We start from the raw sequence: 16,622 nt of genomic DNA, 5'->3' as shown, positions 1-16,622 counted from the left end.
ACTGCGTCATCAAACATGTGAAACGAGGGTTTGGAACGAGAAGATGTTGCGCACAGTAACATGAAGCGAGTTTGGTTTTTTCAGGAGTTTATTTAGTTTCTGATTGTAAACACAGCTGCACAACAAGCTTATATACAAAGGTTAACAGAGGTCAGCAGATGGGCGGGGCGATTCAGAGCAGGAAGTCAAACCACACGACTGATGCTTCTTTGATTACAATTACTGTTTGATTTGTCCTGCTGATACATGCCACAGATTCGGTTTCTACATCACCATGTGGGCGGAGCATAAGCTGCAGATGGAGGTGAGACAGACCCATAAAGAAAGCAAGAGTTACCAGAACAGAGATTCTATAAGAACCATAAATGGAAGAATAAAACGTGCTGTTACGGTAAAACGGAGATTAAATGAAAGCGACACAGAGGCCGCCGCCCGCAGAGATGTCATGCTTGTAGCCAGGTGCGCTCACGTAATGAACTGCTTCCTCTTTGATTAATGCTAGCACCTGCAAGCTACCTGTGAAAGTTAAAGTGATGCATGATGGCGCGCAGAGTCGAGCTGTGTGGCGAGGGTTAAGACGACAGTAGCGGCTGAAGGAGGAATGTTTCTGTCAGCACCAGCAGGACTTCCTGTCTGCCTGAACCAGGATCAGCAGCTGCAAACGGCGACGCTCCAGCACGACTCATTCCTTCTGCGTGAGGGGCGTGGCTCAGCAGTTCAGTCTTTTTCAGTGTTTGTGTTTAAAAAGAGACGCTCGTTTCACAGTGACTGGCGGAAAAAAGGCACGCCACACATTTCCCACGGAGCCGTCTCCTCTTCGCTCAGACGCACACGTCCACGACGCCCTCGTCTGCGACCTCGGGCTGGCTCTTGAGGTGGGCCGTCATCTCCCGCAGGTTCACCCGCTCAGGGTCCAACAAACCCTTAAAGATGTCATCGCTCCCCATGTGGTTGTGGCGAACGGCGCTGAGATGCTTCAGGGCAGAGCTGCTTGAGGAGCCGCCGCCAGAGGAGTAGACGCCGGAGTCGCCGCTGCTGCTGCTGTCCTGCCGGCTGTGCCTGACACTGCAAACACAGAGACACGGTTTAGCTGGCGTTGCCGGATCTGCCATCATGAACGCTCTCTAATGAACACGCCAACACTAACCTGCTGTTCGGCTCCAGGCCCGAGGGGGGTGCTGCCAGCTCCTCGGCAGGAGGGATGTGGATTTCCAGGACGGTGGGCGGTGGACAGATGGTCACACCTTCACACAGCAGCTCAGACTCAGAGTCCGGGGTGAGGAGGCGAGGGATGTCGGAGCCCGGAGAGCTGCAGAGGTACTGCAGGAGGACAGAGGAGAGAAGAAGAGCTGCTGATGATGCGCACATCACAGAGAAACGCCCCGATCACACCTCATCATAAGTGTTCCAGTTCATGGTTTAAATAAAACAGATCAATCAGGTGAACACCACCCGCTCATCAACTGCAAGCTACCTTCTTCAGGTGGGAGGGCATCTGGTCGGACGGGTTCAGAACATCCTTCATGGTCTTGCAGCACCTGAATAAACCGTAAATGGTTCCCAGCACGATCAGGAAGAAGAACAGCAGCGAGCCCAGGAAGTACAGGAAGATGTTCCACCAGGGGATCGAACCTGGAAACAAACCGACGCCGTTAGATGGAGGCGCTCCGCCTTCAGAGTCACAGCTGTCACCATGAAGATGGTGGCAGACCATGTGACCACCCTCTCAGACCCTCAGAGAACTTCACTTATCTCCTCTGCAGGCTATGATTGGACGAGTTTACATTCTGACACCTGATTGGTTCTCCTCTGATGTGTCCCTGCGTGGAGGCTGTGCTGGTATCGGTTTTAATTTCTACAATCAATTCGATTCAATTTTGACTCAGAAAGAAGCTGGTCTCTGAGAGAGAGAGGGCGAGAGAGAGAGAGAGGGCGGGCGAGAGAGAGAGGGCGGGCGAGAGAGAGAGAGGGCGAGAGAGGGAGAGGGGGGGCGAGAGAGAGAGGGGGGGCGGGCGAGAGAGAGAGGGGGGGCGGGCGAGAGAGAGAGGGGGGGCGGGCGAGAGAGAGAGGGGGGGCGAGAGGGCGAGAGAGAGCGAGGGCGAGAGGGCGAGAGAGAGCGAGGGCGAGAGAGGGCGAGAGGGCGGGCGAGAGAGAGAGAGAGGGAGGGCGAGAGCGGGGGGGAGAGCGGGGGCGAGAGAGAGAGGGCGAGGGCGAGAGAGCGGGGGGCGAGAGAGAGAGAGGGGGGCGAGAGAGAGAGTGGGGCGAGAGAGAGAGAGAGGGGGCGAGAGAGAGAGAGAGGGGGCGAGAGAGAGAGAGGCTGTGCTGTCACAGCTGCAGGAAGCAGAGCGCCAAGCTTAGTGAGAGTGACGGCGTTACCTTCGGTCTGCATGCAGTGCGGCACCGTGAAGTCGCTGGTCTTCGAGTAGAAGTCGTCGCGAGACTGCACCCTCACACAGTACCAGGTCCACGCCTTCAAGCCCGGCAGCGTCACCATGGTGGTGTTGATCCTCAGCCGCTTTGCCTGAGGGGGAGGGGCAAAGGTCAGAGGGGTAACGGCAGAGAGCATCACTCTGAGCGGACCGCCACGCACCAGCATCAACATGCAGTCAGACATCATCATCATCAGTCCTGTAATAGTCAGCCTGACTGCAGCCAATCAGGACAGACTGCAAACAGGACTGTGTGCGTGTCTGTGTGTGATTGTGTGTCTGTGTGTGATTGTGTGTCTGTGTGTGATTGTGTGTCTCATCCTAACTTAAACTCCACCACGAGTGTAAACGTGACGTCTGTGTGGTTTCCTGTGCGTTTGGGGGTTTGGTGCTGAACACGTTTGTGCTCCCACCGTCACCGACATGATCACTGAGGCTGCACCTCTGCAGCTGGACCACGTCTTCATCATCACCTTTATCACACACACAGGCCTGAGACGCTCACGTGTCCCGTCTACTCACTCGACCACCTTTGTACAGTCTGAGTCAGTCAGCTGACCCGAGGGGGCGGGTCCTTCTGCAGATGTGGTGGGCTCTGATAGGTTCCCGTGTTTCTGTGTGAGGCTCTGAGCTGTCCGATTCCTCCGTGCATGTCGTGTTTGTGTGGCGTTAACCCTCATCATCGACTCGCTCGTCACGCGCTCGGCTTATTTTGGGACGTGCTGCAGTGACCTGTTTCTTCCTCATCAAACCAGTTTTCAGCTCGCTGCTCAACTGCAGCCAGCTGGCAGGAAGTACGGCAGGAAGTACGGCGAGATTCACACAGGAAATACATCTGTTCTCCACCGAAACGTCTTGGGGAGGCGAGAACAAACACACACACACACACACACACACACACGAGGAGAAAAGGTAATACTGAAGTGGGTGGGGCTTCCTACCTGCCCATCAGCCTGGCGCTCCCAGTACTGGACGTGGTAGTACAGGTTGGGGACGTGCTCCCTCATGGAGGTGTTGTTGCTGGTCAGCGGGTCGGTGACGACCACGTCCAGGTCGCTTCCAGCAGGAGCGAGGGTCACGTTGCTGGGAGGCCCCAGAGCCGCTAGACGGGACAGAGAGGAGATCACATTTATTCACCTGATGAGCAGGTGTTTCACCTGCTCTGACACCTGTGAGGCGGTCCTTAAACACCATGTGACCGTCTACTGAAGGAGCCCAGGCAGACTGCTGTCTCACTGCACAGGGCCTGAAACCTCTGCAGCTGGACTTTAGCTCAGGCCGCCAACGCTGAAATAACAAGCACAGAGGACGTGACAGCTGTCCTGGTTTCTCCCCGTCGGCTGCTTCCTTCCTCTTTCTTTCTGCTTGTCTGACGCCAGCAGCAGATTTAAGCAACACCTGACTGCAATCTTACAAAAACAACTGAAATCGTCTACAGAGATGAAGACACGAGGAAAAGAACAGAAAATATTAATAGTAACATTCAAAGGCTGAACAGAGAAGAACAAGAGCAGGAACATTTTCTACTATCACACACTCAGCAGGCGTTACATAAACCTCTCCTCCTCCTCCTGACCCGTCATCTTCATCAGCACAGGTACAAACCAGCAGGTGAGTCTGGAGACGCCCACACCGACCTGAGACCTGCGCCTCGCTCTGATCAGTGATATCAGGCTGCACTGAATAATAACTCACAGCGTGCTTCGATGTTATCACTGCACCAAACAACAAATAAACCGCTGCAGTGCAGACGTGTGTGAAAGCGGCGTGCCCACGCAGCCTGCAGTCTGATGTCATAGTTTAAGATAGAGTCTGTCGACAAAGAGGCGGAGCCTCTTCCACAGGTAGAAACAAAATGTGTTTGTAGCAGCGCCCGTTCCAGCTCTGCATCGCCCGGCGTTAACTTACAGCCACAGGCGTCAGAACAGACTCATCCTTACATGGCAGGGCTGCGTCTAAAGGGGGGCACGGGGTGGACTACCATACTTATTTTAAGGCTTTGCCATTTTATGCAGACAGCCTGGATTCAAACCCAGGACCTTGTTACTGTGAGGCGACAGACCACAATCGATGAAATACTCGATTACTCAAATCAATGCGACGCGTTCGCGGTGTCGGTCGTCTACATGCAGAGAGCTCCGCTGCTCGGGCTGCATATTTGCATGTTGGTATATGTGAGGCAGCACAGAGTGCAGGCTCAGCTAGGCAAATACAGCCAAGCCCATAATTATAACACACTGTCACGAGGCCACATCTCACGCTTTCCAAAGTTCCAGTGGCTGCAGTTTCCACGGATGCATCTCAAGGAGGACGCCACCTCTCCAGAGGAGGCGCACAAATACCCGCTTGGCCTTTGCAAATGCTCATCTGGACAAAGAAGAGGACGTCTGGTCTTCTGTGTTTTGGTCGGAGGAAGAAAAAATTTAGTTGTTTAGTAACGATGACGTTTCTTTAATTGATCCCAAAGAACACCATCCCCACTGTCGAACATGAACGCCACCATGAACGAAGATTCTCAACAACAACATCAGGCAGTCTGCAGAGAGACTTGGCCTCAGGCACCAGTGGACATTTCACAGCAAAACCAACAGTTAGCAGACAAAACCATTAACACTGTGCAGCGGCCCGGCCAGAGTCCTGACTCCAACCCAACTGAGACTCTGTGGACGAGCTAAAGACCAGGGCGAGGAGACCCTCCAACCTGAGCTCACTGCTAAAGACGGAGGAGCAGATCAGTGCGAAACACTGATCCGAGGTTGCCAATAAAGGCTTTTCTAAGAAGACTATGAATCATTTTGGATGTGACACTTTTTGCTGAAATGTAAATAAAAGCTGAGAAACCTCTTGGACATCGACTTAGAGAGACTCCCGCGTCACTTAGGGTAAAAACAAAACAAAATAAAAAAACTCGCTGGTTGGGTCAGAACTGTGGGCTTGAGGGCATCTACACTAATGGTTCAGACAACAGGTGAGCTCAGGTCCCAGGATGTGTAGTGAACACCTGCACAGACTTTCTGTGACTGCTTGGCTGATTCTGGTTCATTTACTGCAGCGATGAGAGCCTCACACATGGACGCACGATTCACAGTCACATATTTGAAGCTGGAGATCTTTATCTCTGCTGAGCGCAGCTCTCGGCTGTTGCACCGATACTGTGCGAAGGCTGTTCACCTCTGAGTCATAACACCTTGTTTTTCATGGTTTGTGGTGAGCTCACACGTGAGCTCACACGCTGCTGCAGCATGTGCACATCGCAGTTCCTGGAAAGCCGAGCACTCGTCTTACCCTCCTTATCGGGGCAGAACTCCGTCTGCGCCCACTCCGAGTGCTGCCCGTCCACGGTGGCTCGCACCTGGAGCACGAAGATGCCCAGGTAGTGCAGGTTGAACCGTGTGAGGTCACATGACCGGTGTGACGTCTGGTTGCACGCCGTGATCCAGTTTGTCTTCTTCTTCTTAAACTTCAGCTGGTACCTCCTGAGGATACGAGAACATGAAAACACATTAGTGGAGGGAGAGCTTTCATTGAATCAAATCTAATTACAACAGCAACACACCAGCCGTGTTTCAGTAAACGTGTCTGTTTCATAGGTCGGGGCTGGGAGGTTAACGCCTGTGGAAGCAGGATGATGGGGACGAGGGAGGAAAACTGCGAAGAGGAAGGCTGCTCCACGGCTCTCTGAGGCATGGAGCACACTCTGACTTACACTTAAACTCGTATTAAAATACCAGCGAGGAGTTAAAAGGTCTTTATGTGATCACATGATGGCAGGCCAGGTGGTTAATAAACGTCTCAAATGAATTCCAGTGAAACCAGAGAGGAGAAACACGAGCCGGGCTCAGGCTCTGCTTCAAGTATGAGGAAGAGATGGCTGAGCCTGAGCCCGTTTCCAGTAAGCCTCTCTGACAGCTTCCTGTCGCTGGTTTGGTGAGGTGGACCACGCCCCCTGTGTCCACCGTCTGACAGGTAAATAAGCCCCGCCCTCGTGATTCTCAGACTTACGGCACATATTGCGTGGTGAAGGTGACGGCGTGGGTCCCTGCAGCGCCCGGCGGCCAGTCCCAGCTCAGCGTGTAGTTGGTGTTCAAGGTCTTCGTGATGACGTTCTGAGGAGGCGGCACCTCGGATCCATCGGCTCCACCTGCAGGACAGAAACAGAGGATTGGCTGGAGTGGGGTTAACAGTTTGCATACTATGCGTTCTATATCGCTCTCTCTCGCACTCTGAGAAAATCAACATGTGTGTGCGAAGAGAAAAACAGAAATCTTTCCAGCTCAGTGTCGTCAGCGCGACCTCACAGGAAGTAGTCCCGAGACATCGGCCTTTCAGGCAGCAGCAAACAGGTCGTCAGAGGACGCCGACATGAGGTTTAACATTGCCTACGATATTCCCAAAGAAGATGTTCCGTTCAAAGTTCAAATGGCTTGAAAATAAACCCCACCTCCAGTAATGATGTCACGTGCACCCAGGTTACAGGTGTCATCGCAGACACATGGGGAAAAGGACAAGTTACAGAAGTAAACGTTAGTCTATAGCCCTGCTGTGTGTGTGTGTGTGTGTGTGTGTCTGAGGGTTTGTAACACGTGCACACGCAGCAGATCAGCTGCCGCCATCTTGCCTCTAGTCTCGGTCTTCAGGTGTCCACAGGTGGTCATTGTGACCTCAGTCTGGGACATGAACCCCGTGTTTGATTCCCTCCCCAATTATCCATCCCTAGGTCCTAGAACTAAGTGAGGCTTTTATTTTGAAAAATAGCCATCAACTTGTCACATGACCCTTATGTTGTTCCTTCGTCCTCAGCTGCTGGCCCCGCAGCTGTAAATCAGGTCCACGTGGCTGTGATCAGAATAGAGCTGTGCAATATGACCAAAATCTCACATCCCGATATCAGAATTCTATCGTCCTGACAACGATATAAATCACAAAAATGTAACAATTTCTGTAAATTCTGTGAATCTCGGGCAGCTCGACTTGCGTGAAGTGTTTCCAGCTGCGCGTCCTTTACCCGGAGTCGAGTGTTTTAACGATGCATGAAACGATACATTTTTTTCTTTGTGAGTATTTATCACACGGCGTGCTGCGGGGAAAAGCCTGTTCTGATGTTTGAGTCTAAGGTTGATTTTTTAGCACCTGGCGGCTCTTTTTTTTATTTATTTTTATAACTTTTTATTTTATTTATTTGAAGAACTCACCTGTCCATTACGCATACAGTTTCTTCAGAATAACAGAATACAAAGAGAGTCACAAACTCAAGACAGTGAAATTAGAAAGAAAAAGAAACAAACAAATATATATGTATAAAAATATAGATACATATAGAATAATAATTAGAAAAATAAGATAAAGTAAAACAAAAGAAAAAAAAAGGAAACATGCCTGTGGTGTCAAACATTTCCATCGTTCATTTCACTTTTTTTTCTTCTTCTTGTATGCTCATCTTCATTCAGTTCAGTCTTTTTTCCCCTTCCGTTGTACGTCAACCATTTTCCCCAGTCCTTCAAAAAGCGTTCTTCCTTTACTTTCAGTTTATATGTAAGGTTCTCCATCTCCAAAATGTCCTCCACAATTGCTACCCACTGCTGCTTTCCTGGTGTTTCTGTCTTAAGCCAGTTTTTGGTGATGGCCTTCTTTGCTGCCAAAAGGAGAATCTTAGCCAGGTATCGATCCTTTACATCTACAGTACCTTCCAAGTACCCTAGATACAAAACAAGGCAGGTTCTAGGAATAATATAACCTAATATATCACAGAGAGCTGAGTGAATTTTAACCCAGAAAGTGTGAATTTTTCTGCATTTCCAGAAAATGTGTGTATGGTCTGGTTCATCCCATCCACACAGCCTCCAACATTGTTGTTGTGTATTGGTTTGTTTATTGTTAATCTGAGGTGTAATAAAATAGCGAATTTGATTTTTCCAGATGAATTCTCTCCACCTCAATGAGTGAGTTGTATTCTTATGTTCTTTCCATGTTTCATACCACACCTCAGTGATTTCTTCACTCAGCTCTCTTTCCCATTTTACTTTAACATATACAGTTGAGTCCTGTCTTGATTCCATCAAACATTTGTAGACACTGTTTTTGGAATAACACTTTTATATGCCAGTATAATTATTTTTATAATAGGATGGATTTTGTCTTCCTCTATTTTTATGTTTTTATTAAAGTAATCTCTCACCTGTAAGTATCTGAAAAAATCCTTGTTTTTTAAGTTGTATTCCCGTTTTAATTCTTCAAAACTTTTAATTTCTCCTTTTTTGATTAATGAACAAATTGCTGTGATTCCCTTTTCATTCCAATTTTTAAAACCAAGATCCAATTTTCCTGGTCTAAATTCTTCATCGAAGGCTATCCATTTTAGCAAACCAAGCTCTTTGCCAATTCTCAACTCCTTTACTGTATCATACCATACATTTAATGTAAAGGATATTATCGGGTTCCTATCTTGGTCTTTAGTTACGTATTCAGGGGTCTTCTTCATACCCATGTTTGTTTGAATTGGGACATTGAGTGTGGAGAGCTCCACATCCTTCCAGCGAGCCCCGTCATCATCACTACACCAATATGTTATCTGGCGTATCTGTGCAGCACGAAAATATTCTTTTAAATTAGGAAGCGACATTCCTCCTTTCTCCTTAGTAAGCTGTAAAGTAGTGTATCGTACCCTTGGCCGCTTGCCTTCCCAGACAAATCTAGATATATACTTATCCCATTCTGAGAATTGGGTTTGAGGTATGCTTATCGGAAGAGAGAGGAATAAATATAACAATCGTGGTAAGCTATTTATCTTTATCACATTTATCCTGTCACTAAATCCTAACGGATATGTATTCCATCTTTCCATATCCTGCCTTATCCTGTTATTTATATGTCCATAGTTACTTTGATATAGTTTGGCATAGTTTTTGGTTATATTTATACCTAAATATTTAAGGGTTTTTGCCTCCCACTTTATTTCCCATTCCTTAAGATTTTGAGCTGGTATACAATTAAACATTAGAACTTGAGTTTTAAGTATATTTACTTTGTAGCCAGAAAGCGTACCAAATTTTCCCTAACATTTCTGTGAGCTGCATAAAAGAGTTTGTGGGGTTTTTGAGGGCTATCAACACGTCATCAGCAAACAGACTAATTACATGCTCGTGTCTATTGATTTCTATTCCTGTTATTAGGGCGTCTTGTCTAATCATTTGTGCCAATGGCTGAATATACAAGGCGAATAAGGTTGGACTTAAACAGCAACCCTGTCTAGTTCCTCTCTCTACTTGGAATGTCTTTGTCAATGAGCCGTTAACTTTTAGTCTTGCAGTCGGTTTGTCATAGAGAGATTTAATACATTGGATTGATTTCGTAGTGAACCCGAACTTTGCCATGGTTAGGTACAGGAAGTCCCAGCTGACTCGATCGAAGGCTTTTTCTGCGTCTAAACTTATCAATGCAGCCGGTATCTTGTCTTTATGTATTTGGTGTATGATGTGTAGGGTCCTTCTAATATTGTCTTGTGCCTGTCTATTTTTGACAAAACCTGCTTGGTCCTCATCTATCAGGTCTGGTATAAACGACTGGAGCCTATTTGATAGGATTGTAGTATAGATTTTATAATCAACATTCAACACCGATATAGGCCTGTAATTTTGGCAGTATTCTCTTTGTTTTTGTGGTTTTGGCAGCACCGTGATAATTGCCTCCCTCCAAGAGGAGAGAATCACATGTTTAGTGTGAGTCAAATTAAGAGTCTGGTGGAGTAAGGGTATCAATTCTTTTCCACATTTCTTGTACCATTCGGCAGGAAACCCATCACTGCCTGGTGCCTTGTTTGTACGTAATTTTCCAATCGCTTTCTGAATCTCCTCTATCGTTATTGGCGGCTCTTTTTTACTTCTCATCGTAAATAATCTGCTCTTTCACGTGATTCAGTTTATTTTGAAAAGTCTCAACAGGATCTTGAGCTTTATTGTGAAAGGTTTATGTGGAACATAAACAAGTGGACACGCGATGCTGTTACCGTCGTTGTTGCTAACGAGAACGCATAAAAACAGGCGCTTGTCCGTCCGTAGTGTGGTGATATTACATATAAGAGAAAGAGAACTTTAATAAATGAATACAGCCACTACAGTGACATCAGAACCATGAACAAATATTGCTGTAAACAGTTTATTTCCGACACCACGAAACAAACGATAGCGTGAAATGAAACGACGTTTTTATATCGTCATCCATATAAGATAAGATAAAACTTTATTAATCCCTCGGGTGGGTTGCTCTGGGAAATTCGGTTTCCAAAAGCACAGCACCGACAGAAGTTACAGTTACAGAATATTATATACACACACACACACACACACACACACACACACACACACACATATAAATAAAATATACGAAGGGGATAAATAGAATAAATAGGAATAAAAATAAAAATACAAGTGAAATTGCACATTTCAAGTATTGAGGTCTATTGCACCATTGACTATTTACAAAAGTATTGCACAGTGAGGTGAAGAGGCACTACAGCTTAGTTGTCCCCCCTCCTTTGTCCTCCTGTCAGGGAGGAGTTAAACAGTCTGATGGCGTGTGGGACAAAGGAGTTTTTAAGTCTGTTAGTTCTTGTCTTGGGGAGAAGCAACCTGTCACTGAACAGACTCTTCTGGTTGTTTATGGCCGTGTGCAGAGGATGCCCAGCATTGTTCATAATGTCCAGCAGCTTCTTTAGTGTCCTTTTCTCTGCCACTGTCACCAGAGTGTCCAGCTTCATGCCGACCACAGAGCCAGCCCTCCTGATCAGTTTCTCCAGCCTGCATGAGTCCTTCTTTGCTGCGCTGCTCCCCCAGCACACCACAGCATAGAAAAGTACTCCAGCAACCAATATATATGGTTATATCAAACAGCCCTAGATCAGAATAACAATAATCGTATCAGCCACGAAAACGAGCGTCTGCACATCGAGTAAAAACACCAGCACAGCGTCTGCCGAGGAACAGGAAGTGCTGCGACTAACCTGACCGCACTGGGAGTGAGAGTGATTATTTACCCAGCAGCCCCAGGGACAAAAATAAAGCACAGGTGTTTCCGAGCAGAATAAAAATATGAGCGAGAAAGCATTCGTGAGAGTGAAGGAGGAACTGTGGATAAAGACCGAGCTTCCCCCACACCTGGATCCAGATGTGCTGGCCACAGCAACAAAACAATAATCCCCCAGAATCACAGCCACTCTGAGATTATTCAGCGGTGAGGAGTATCTGCCTGACGACGCTCCGAGCAGACAAAGAGCCTCAAAGTTTACCCACAATGCACTTTGAGAAGGTACCAGCGCTGGGTTGTGCGCCTCTCTGAACACAGCGGCCCAGCCTGAGCGCTCCTGGGAAGTAGAGCTGGGCGATATGAGATTTTTTCATATCACGATATGTTTTTTTCATTTCAGGCGATAACGATATCTATCACGATATAAGCCAAATAACTATATTTGTAAGATTTAAATGTGCCGTTCCTCACAAGTAAAATGTGAAATAATCAGCAGCTTGTTTTTATTTAAATATTTATTTCCCATAATAAGTTCAACAGGGTAGATGTACTTAAGGAACATGAGACTTTTTCAGATAAATAAAGGCAAATATTGCAAACTACACAAAAGGCAGCCGCTAAAGCGTTTAAGTTTCAAAATAGAACAAACGAAACAGACTAAATTGTCAATTCCACTTAGAAACAAAATATGAATTCTAAAAATAAATCTTAGTTTGTTTTACAGAAGAACAGACAAAACTGACTAACTTTTGTCAATATCAAATAAACTGAGAACTAAAAGGAAATTCTCAATCTCTCCTTGTTGTATAGCTGAGCTTTTCAAACAGTTTTAACAGTTACTTTAGTCTGACAAAAGCCGAATGACGAATTAGCGCTTCCAGTCAGAGACTGAGGCTACGTCCACACGTACACGGGTATTTTTGAAAACGGAGATTTTCCGTTTTCGTTTTAAAAAATAATCCCGTCCACACATAAAGGCAGAAATGAAGGCAAACGCTGCTATGAACATGCCAAAGCAGCAGGTGGCGCTAGATTCCTAACTGTGCAGAAATGTTGGCCAATCAGAAGTCTAGAAGCCTCGGTGGGAAAAAGTAAACAAAGCTGGGGCATAGAAGCAGAACCGAGTCGTATGTGTGGAGGGACAGTAACTGTGTGTATATGTAAGCATTTAAACACTGCAGAGAGTAGAATTAACAGTATTGTAGAAATTCATTTCACCGAAACAATAACGTGGCGCACAGTGTGACGCATGCACCAGTTTATTGTATTTCCAGACTTGCTTTCGGCACAATTTACAGTGCAGCTACTCTGTTTTTAGTCAGACTTGAAATTGCCGAAATACCTTCACACTACGGAACTTCTATGGCTCTTCCGTTCGACAATCTCTCCGGCGTTGGAACCATCATCTGTTTTCTCTTCGGTCACGCTCGGTTGATTTTTCTAGTCGGCACACTCATTTCCTCCATTACCCGCTGGCTGCTTCCCAAACAAACACACGTGCGGCTTGGCACTTGTGCTGTACGTAACAAGTCACGCGACGTGACGCTGCGGCTGTGATTGGTTCGGCTCTGCGCTACTTAATTTGGATTGGCTGACCTTTTTTTTTTTTTTTTTTTTTAAGAGGACAAGAGCGGCGAAGTCTATCGCGATAGCTTAATTTCTCTATCGAGTAAAAGTTATATCGCGATACATATCGTTATCGTTCTATCGCCCAGCTCTACTGGGAAGTCACCAACATTCAGGAACGGCATTTATTTCATGTTTCAACGCGCTGCCGCTGTGAAATCACTGACTGTGTGGGACAGAACTGACTGATTTGATTTTCTCACCACTTTTACTCTTTTATACACAGCAGAGCTATTTGTACGCAGCAGAAGGAATCTAAAGGAAGCATCACACAGCTGCTCACAGCTGCTTTAACAAACACAGGCCGAGTCTTCAGACCGGGACTCCTGCAGTGGCTTTAAAGCTGACTCGATGTTTCCTCAGAGCTGACGTTTTTCAGCCCTGCAGGTGGAGATCTGCTGAACTTTTGAAGGACCAGAAACACGGGAAAATTCATTGCAAGCATCAAACGTACTCGAAGCGAGTGTAGCGTGGACATGTTGATGGTGTATATGAGTTAAATGCAGTGCAGTGACAGCGAGCTGAGTGGGGGGGTCTGTGTGCCAAACGTGTTACTGATGCGAATCCAAAGCAGAACAACTTCAAGGTGAAACTGTTGCTCAACAAAGGGTGTCGGCTCACCGCCCTGAGTAATGACGTGCCAGCCTTCACCACCGCAAGCACACAACTACAGGAAACGGTGTCTGTGCGATCTGTGCCTGAGGAGGGGAGGGGAAGTGTCCTTCAGCCTGCAGAGACACGCCACTGACACAGGCGTGGCCTCAGACTCACAGTGAAACTCAAGTCATGAATCAGAGAGAAACACAACGAGGCAAAGTGAAATGAAAGTGAATCCACACAACAATCAGCAGCTCACACAGCACCAGAGTCTGCACACAAATACTAGAGACACACTGACGGGGAGAGCTGTGCGTTACAGCAGCAGCCACCTGAAACAGATCAGTACTAAACCCATGTGACCACTGGGAACCTGTCATGACAGTCATGAGTCCTGCAGGTTCATCCAGGCTGACCGACTCTAAATGACTCCCTGTAAAACTATTATGGCCACCGTTAAACCATAAAGCACCACCAAGCCTCACACTGGCCGACTGTTAACCAGTTATCAACCAGTTATCAACCAGTTATCAACCAGTTATCAACCAGTTATCGACCAGTTATCGACCAGTTATCGACCAGTTATCGACCAGTTATCGACCAGTTATCGACCAGTTATCGACCAGTCACCCTACACTGCACGAGCCGACCCTCACACACCAGTAGAAGCTGTGATCACTAAAGGGAAACACACCAAATGAAGACTTTGTTGACATGATGTACTCACACATTTTGATACGACACACACACACACACACACACACACACAGGACAAAGGCTGAGGTGTGCACACTAAACTATGCCTCACACTGAGAGTGGGAGAACCTGTGGGGCTGGATGACGCCGGCATAAAAACAGAATTGTTTGAAGCTCGGATCCATTTTACTGATTCAGGTCAATTTATTGACCCCAATAAAAGGTGTGTGTCGCTCGCACACAGCAGTCACACAACAGATACATGACAACAAACAGAAAACAGACAAGACAGAAGAAGCTCTGTCAGAGTGGCGTGCTCTCACAGCGTCTGTGTGCTCTGCGCTCACAGCGAGATCAGGGCGGTTAATAAAGTTTTTTCCTTCTTTATCGCCTGATTTCTCAGAGTGGACACACATCGGACTCCTGTGGTTCTAGTTTCTGTCACATAAAGGGTGAAGGAAGAATAACTGCTGTGAAGAGGACTTTCCACTCGATCATTTCCCTCCTTTCTGACAGCTTCAGGTCAAACAAGCTCAGACGCCTGGCAGCTGAACGAGGACCTGCTGAACTCTGATTAAAATGGATTCAGTGTGAGCTGACGATCCACAGGGTTCCAGCTCCAGAGGTGTGAGCGGTGTGGAACAACTGCTTCATCTGAAGTTCCTGTTTGTGGCATGATGGTGGGCGTCCAGCAGATCATGGGGTTTGTCCACCATCGACACACCTGCGAAAGGTGAGCGCAATAACGCAGAGGAACGGCAGCCCTCCTGACCATCACCGTTTACACCAGAGCACGCTGACCCCGCTGCCTGTTTCAGAGCCGCTCTGATGCTTCAAACGTAGGAACAGGAACAGCCTTCGGTTTTTGCAAACACAGAGCTTTTTCCTCCATGTTTGGTTTCACAGTCATGCAGGTTTATTTTCATTCTGTGGGTGCTGTTCGACAATCTTTATCCTGAGTGTGAACACAGCCTCAGTCTTTCACAGAAAAGCAGAAGAGAGCGGCGAGAGAGGAAGTGGAACAAGACGTTTTTATGCTGTTTGTCAAATCGTTTTGTCCCTGAGTAAATCTCTGACCTCTTCCCATTTAGGTTTACCAGGAACAGATGATTTCTGCAGAAACTTTAACACCACGAGTTCATTCTCCTGTCAGCTATTTACATCATCCAGCAGCTATGAGGAACAGACAATCAGGAACTGCAGTGAGCTCAGATCAGTTTCCCGAAAACACAGACGCCATCAAAGCTCACGGACACGGCCGCGGGCAACAAACTGAAAACACCGCGCACACAAAGTACAACTTTAATGCAATACTTGGAGTATATTTACTGTAATACTGTATTTAGGAGCACAACTCTGAATAAAAACTCTTATTTTATCTCCGTTATCTCCCGTTTAAAGAATCCTGAAAGACAAAGTGAAAGGTGAGTCAGTCCAGCAGCCCGAGGCGCATCTTCGTGTCTCTGTGCACAATCATAACATGAGACGAAGCGCACATCCCAAACCTGCTCTGGGAAATATTATCATACATTTCGTCCGGTAAATACACTGTAAAAACCCCCCGTGGGACGCCTGTACAGAGGGAATCCCCCCCACTGTGAAACATGATCGACTTCATGTCCCGAACACCCAGGCTTCTCTGATCATGTGTCACCGCACAGAAATATTATAATTACAGCTTTCACTCCAATAACAGCCACCGCTGATTTATGACACACACACACACACACACACACACACACACACACACACTCATTTTATCCACTTTAACACACTCTGTCTGCTTCGTAGAGCCTTCAGCCCCACCAACCTGGCATTCCTGACTGTGACACCGAGCCAGTCCGTGCCAGTTTAACCCGTTTGCTTCCCGTTTGTGCGCACGCACACGCACACACACAAACAGCTGCGGACTAAAACGATCATTTAATCTCAAATATAAACCCCACCGCGGGCAGGTGAGAGACCCGCGCGGCACACAGGTGAGCCTCGCTCTGTAGTTTCGGAGAAAATTAAGTAAATAAGCAGCACGGACCGAGGCTAGCATGCTATGCTAACGCAGCCAGTTGTGGGACTTACCACAGAAGAAGAAGAGGAGGAGGAGGCCGTGAAGAAGAGCGAGGCCGTGGCGGGGGGCGGCGGACATCGCGCCGCTGACAGGACCCACGGACCGAGAAACTTCCACACTGACAGACTCACCGACTCACGGATCGGACTGACTCGGCACGTATCTCTCTCTCTGTAATTCACAGAGTTCTG

General features: G+C 47.3%; 1 protein-coding gene across 1 annotated transcript; it reads right to left on the bottom strand.

The window, feature by feature from the left end:
* Positions 1-87: 87 nt before the first annotated feature.
* Positions 88-16,622, bottom strand: LOC146616701 (interferon alpha/beta receptor 1b-like). Its single transcript, XM_085374697.1, has 8 exons — positions 16,443-16,622; positions 6,432-6,570; positions 5,715-5,905; positions 3,371-3,531; positions 2,377-2,521; positions 1,475-1,632; positions 1,148-1,320; positions 88-1,065 (listed from the first exon to the last, which is right to left on the bottom strand). The coding sequence occupies exons 1-8, from the start codon at positions 16,507-16,509 to the stop codon at positions 822-824; spliced, it is 1,278 nt and encodes a 425-aa protein (XP_085230823.1). The 5' UTR covers positions 16,510-16,622; the 3' UTR covers positions 88-821.

Source organism: Diplotaxodon limnothrissa, linkage group LG16 (assembly GCF_057381915.1).
Source record: "Diplotaxodon limnothrissa isolate DT_005_m linkage group LG16, D_limnothrissa_male_GT1.1, whole genome shotgun sequence".
In the NCBI taxonomy this organism is placed as follows: domain Eukaryota; kingdom Metazoa; phylum Chordata; class Actinopteri; order Cichliformes; family Cichlidae; genus Diplotaxodon; species Diplotaxodon limnothrissa.
Note: the sequence above shows the minus strand (reverse complement) of the source record. Positions and strands in the feature narration are given on the sequence as shown.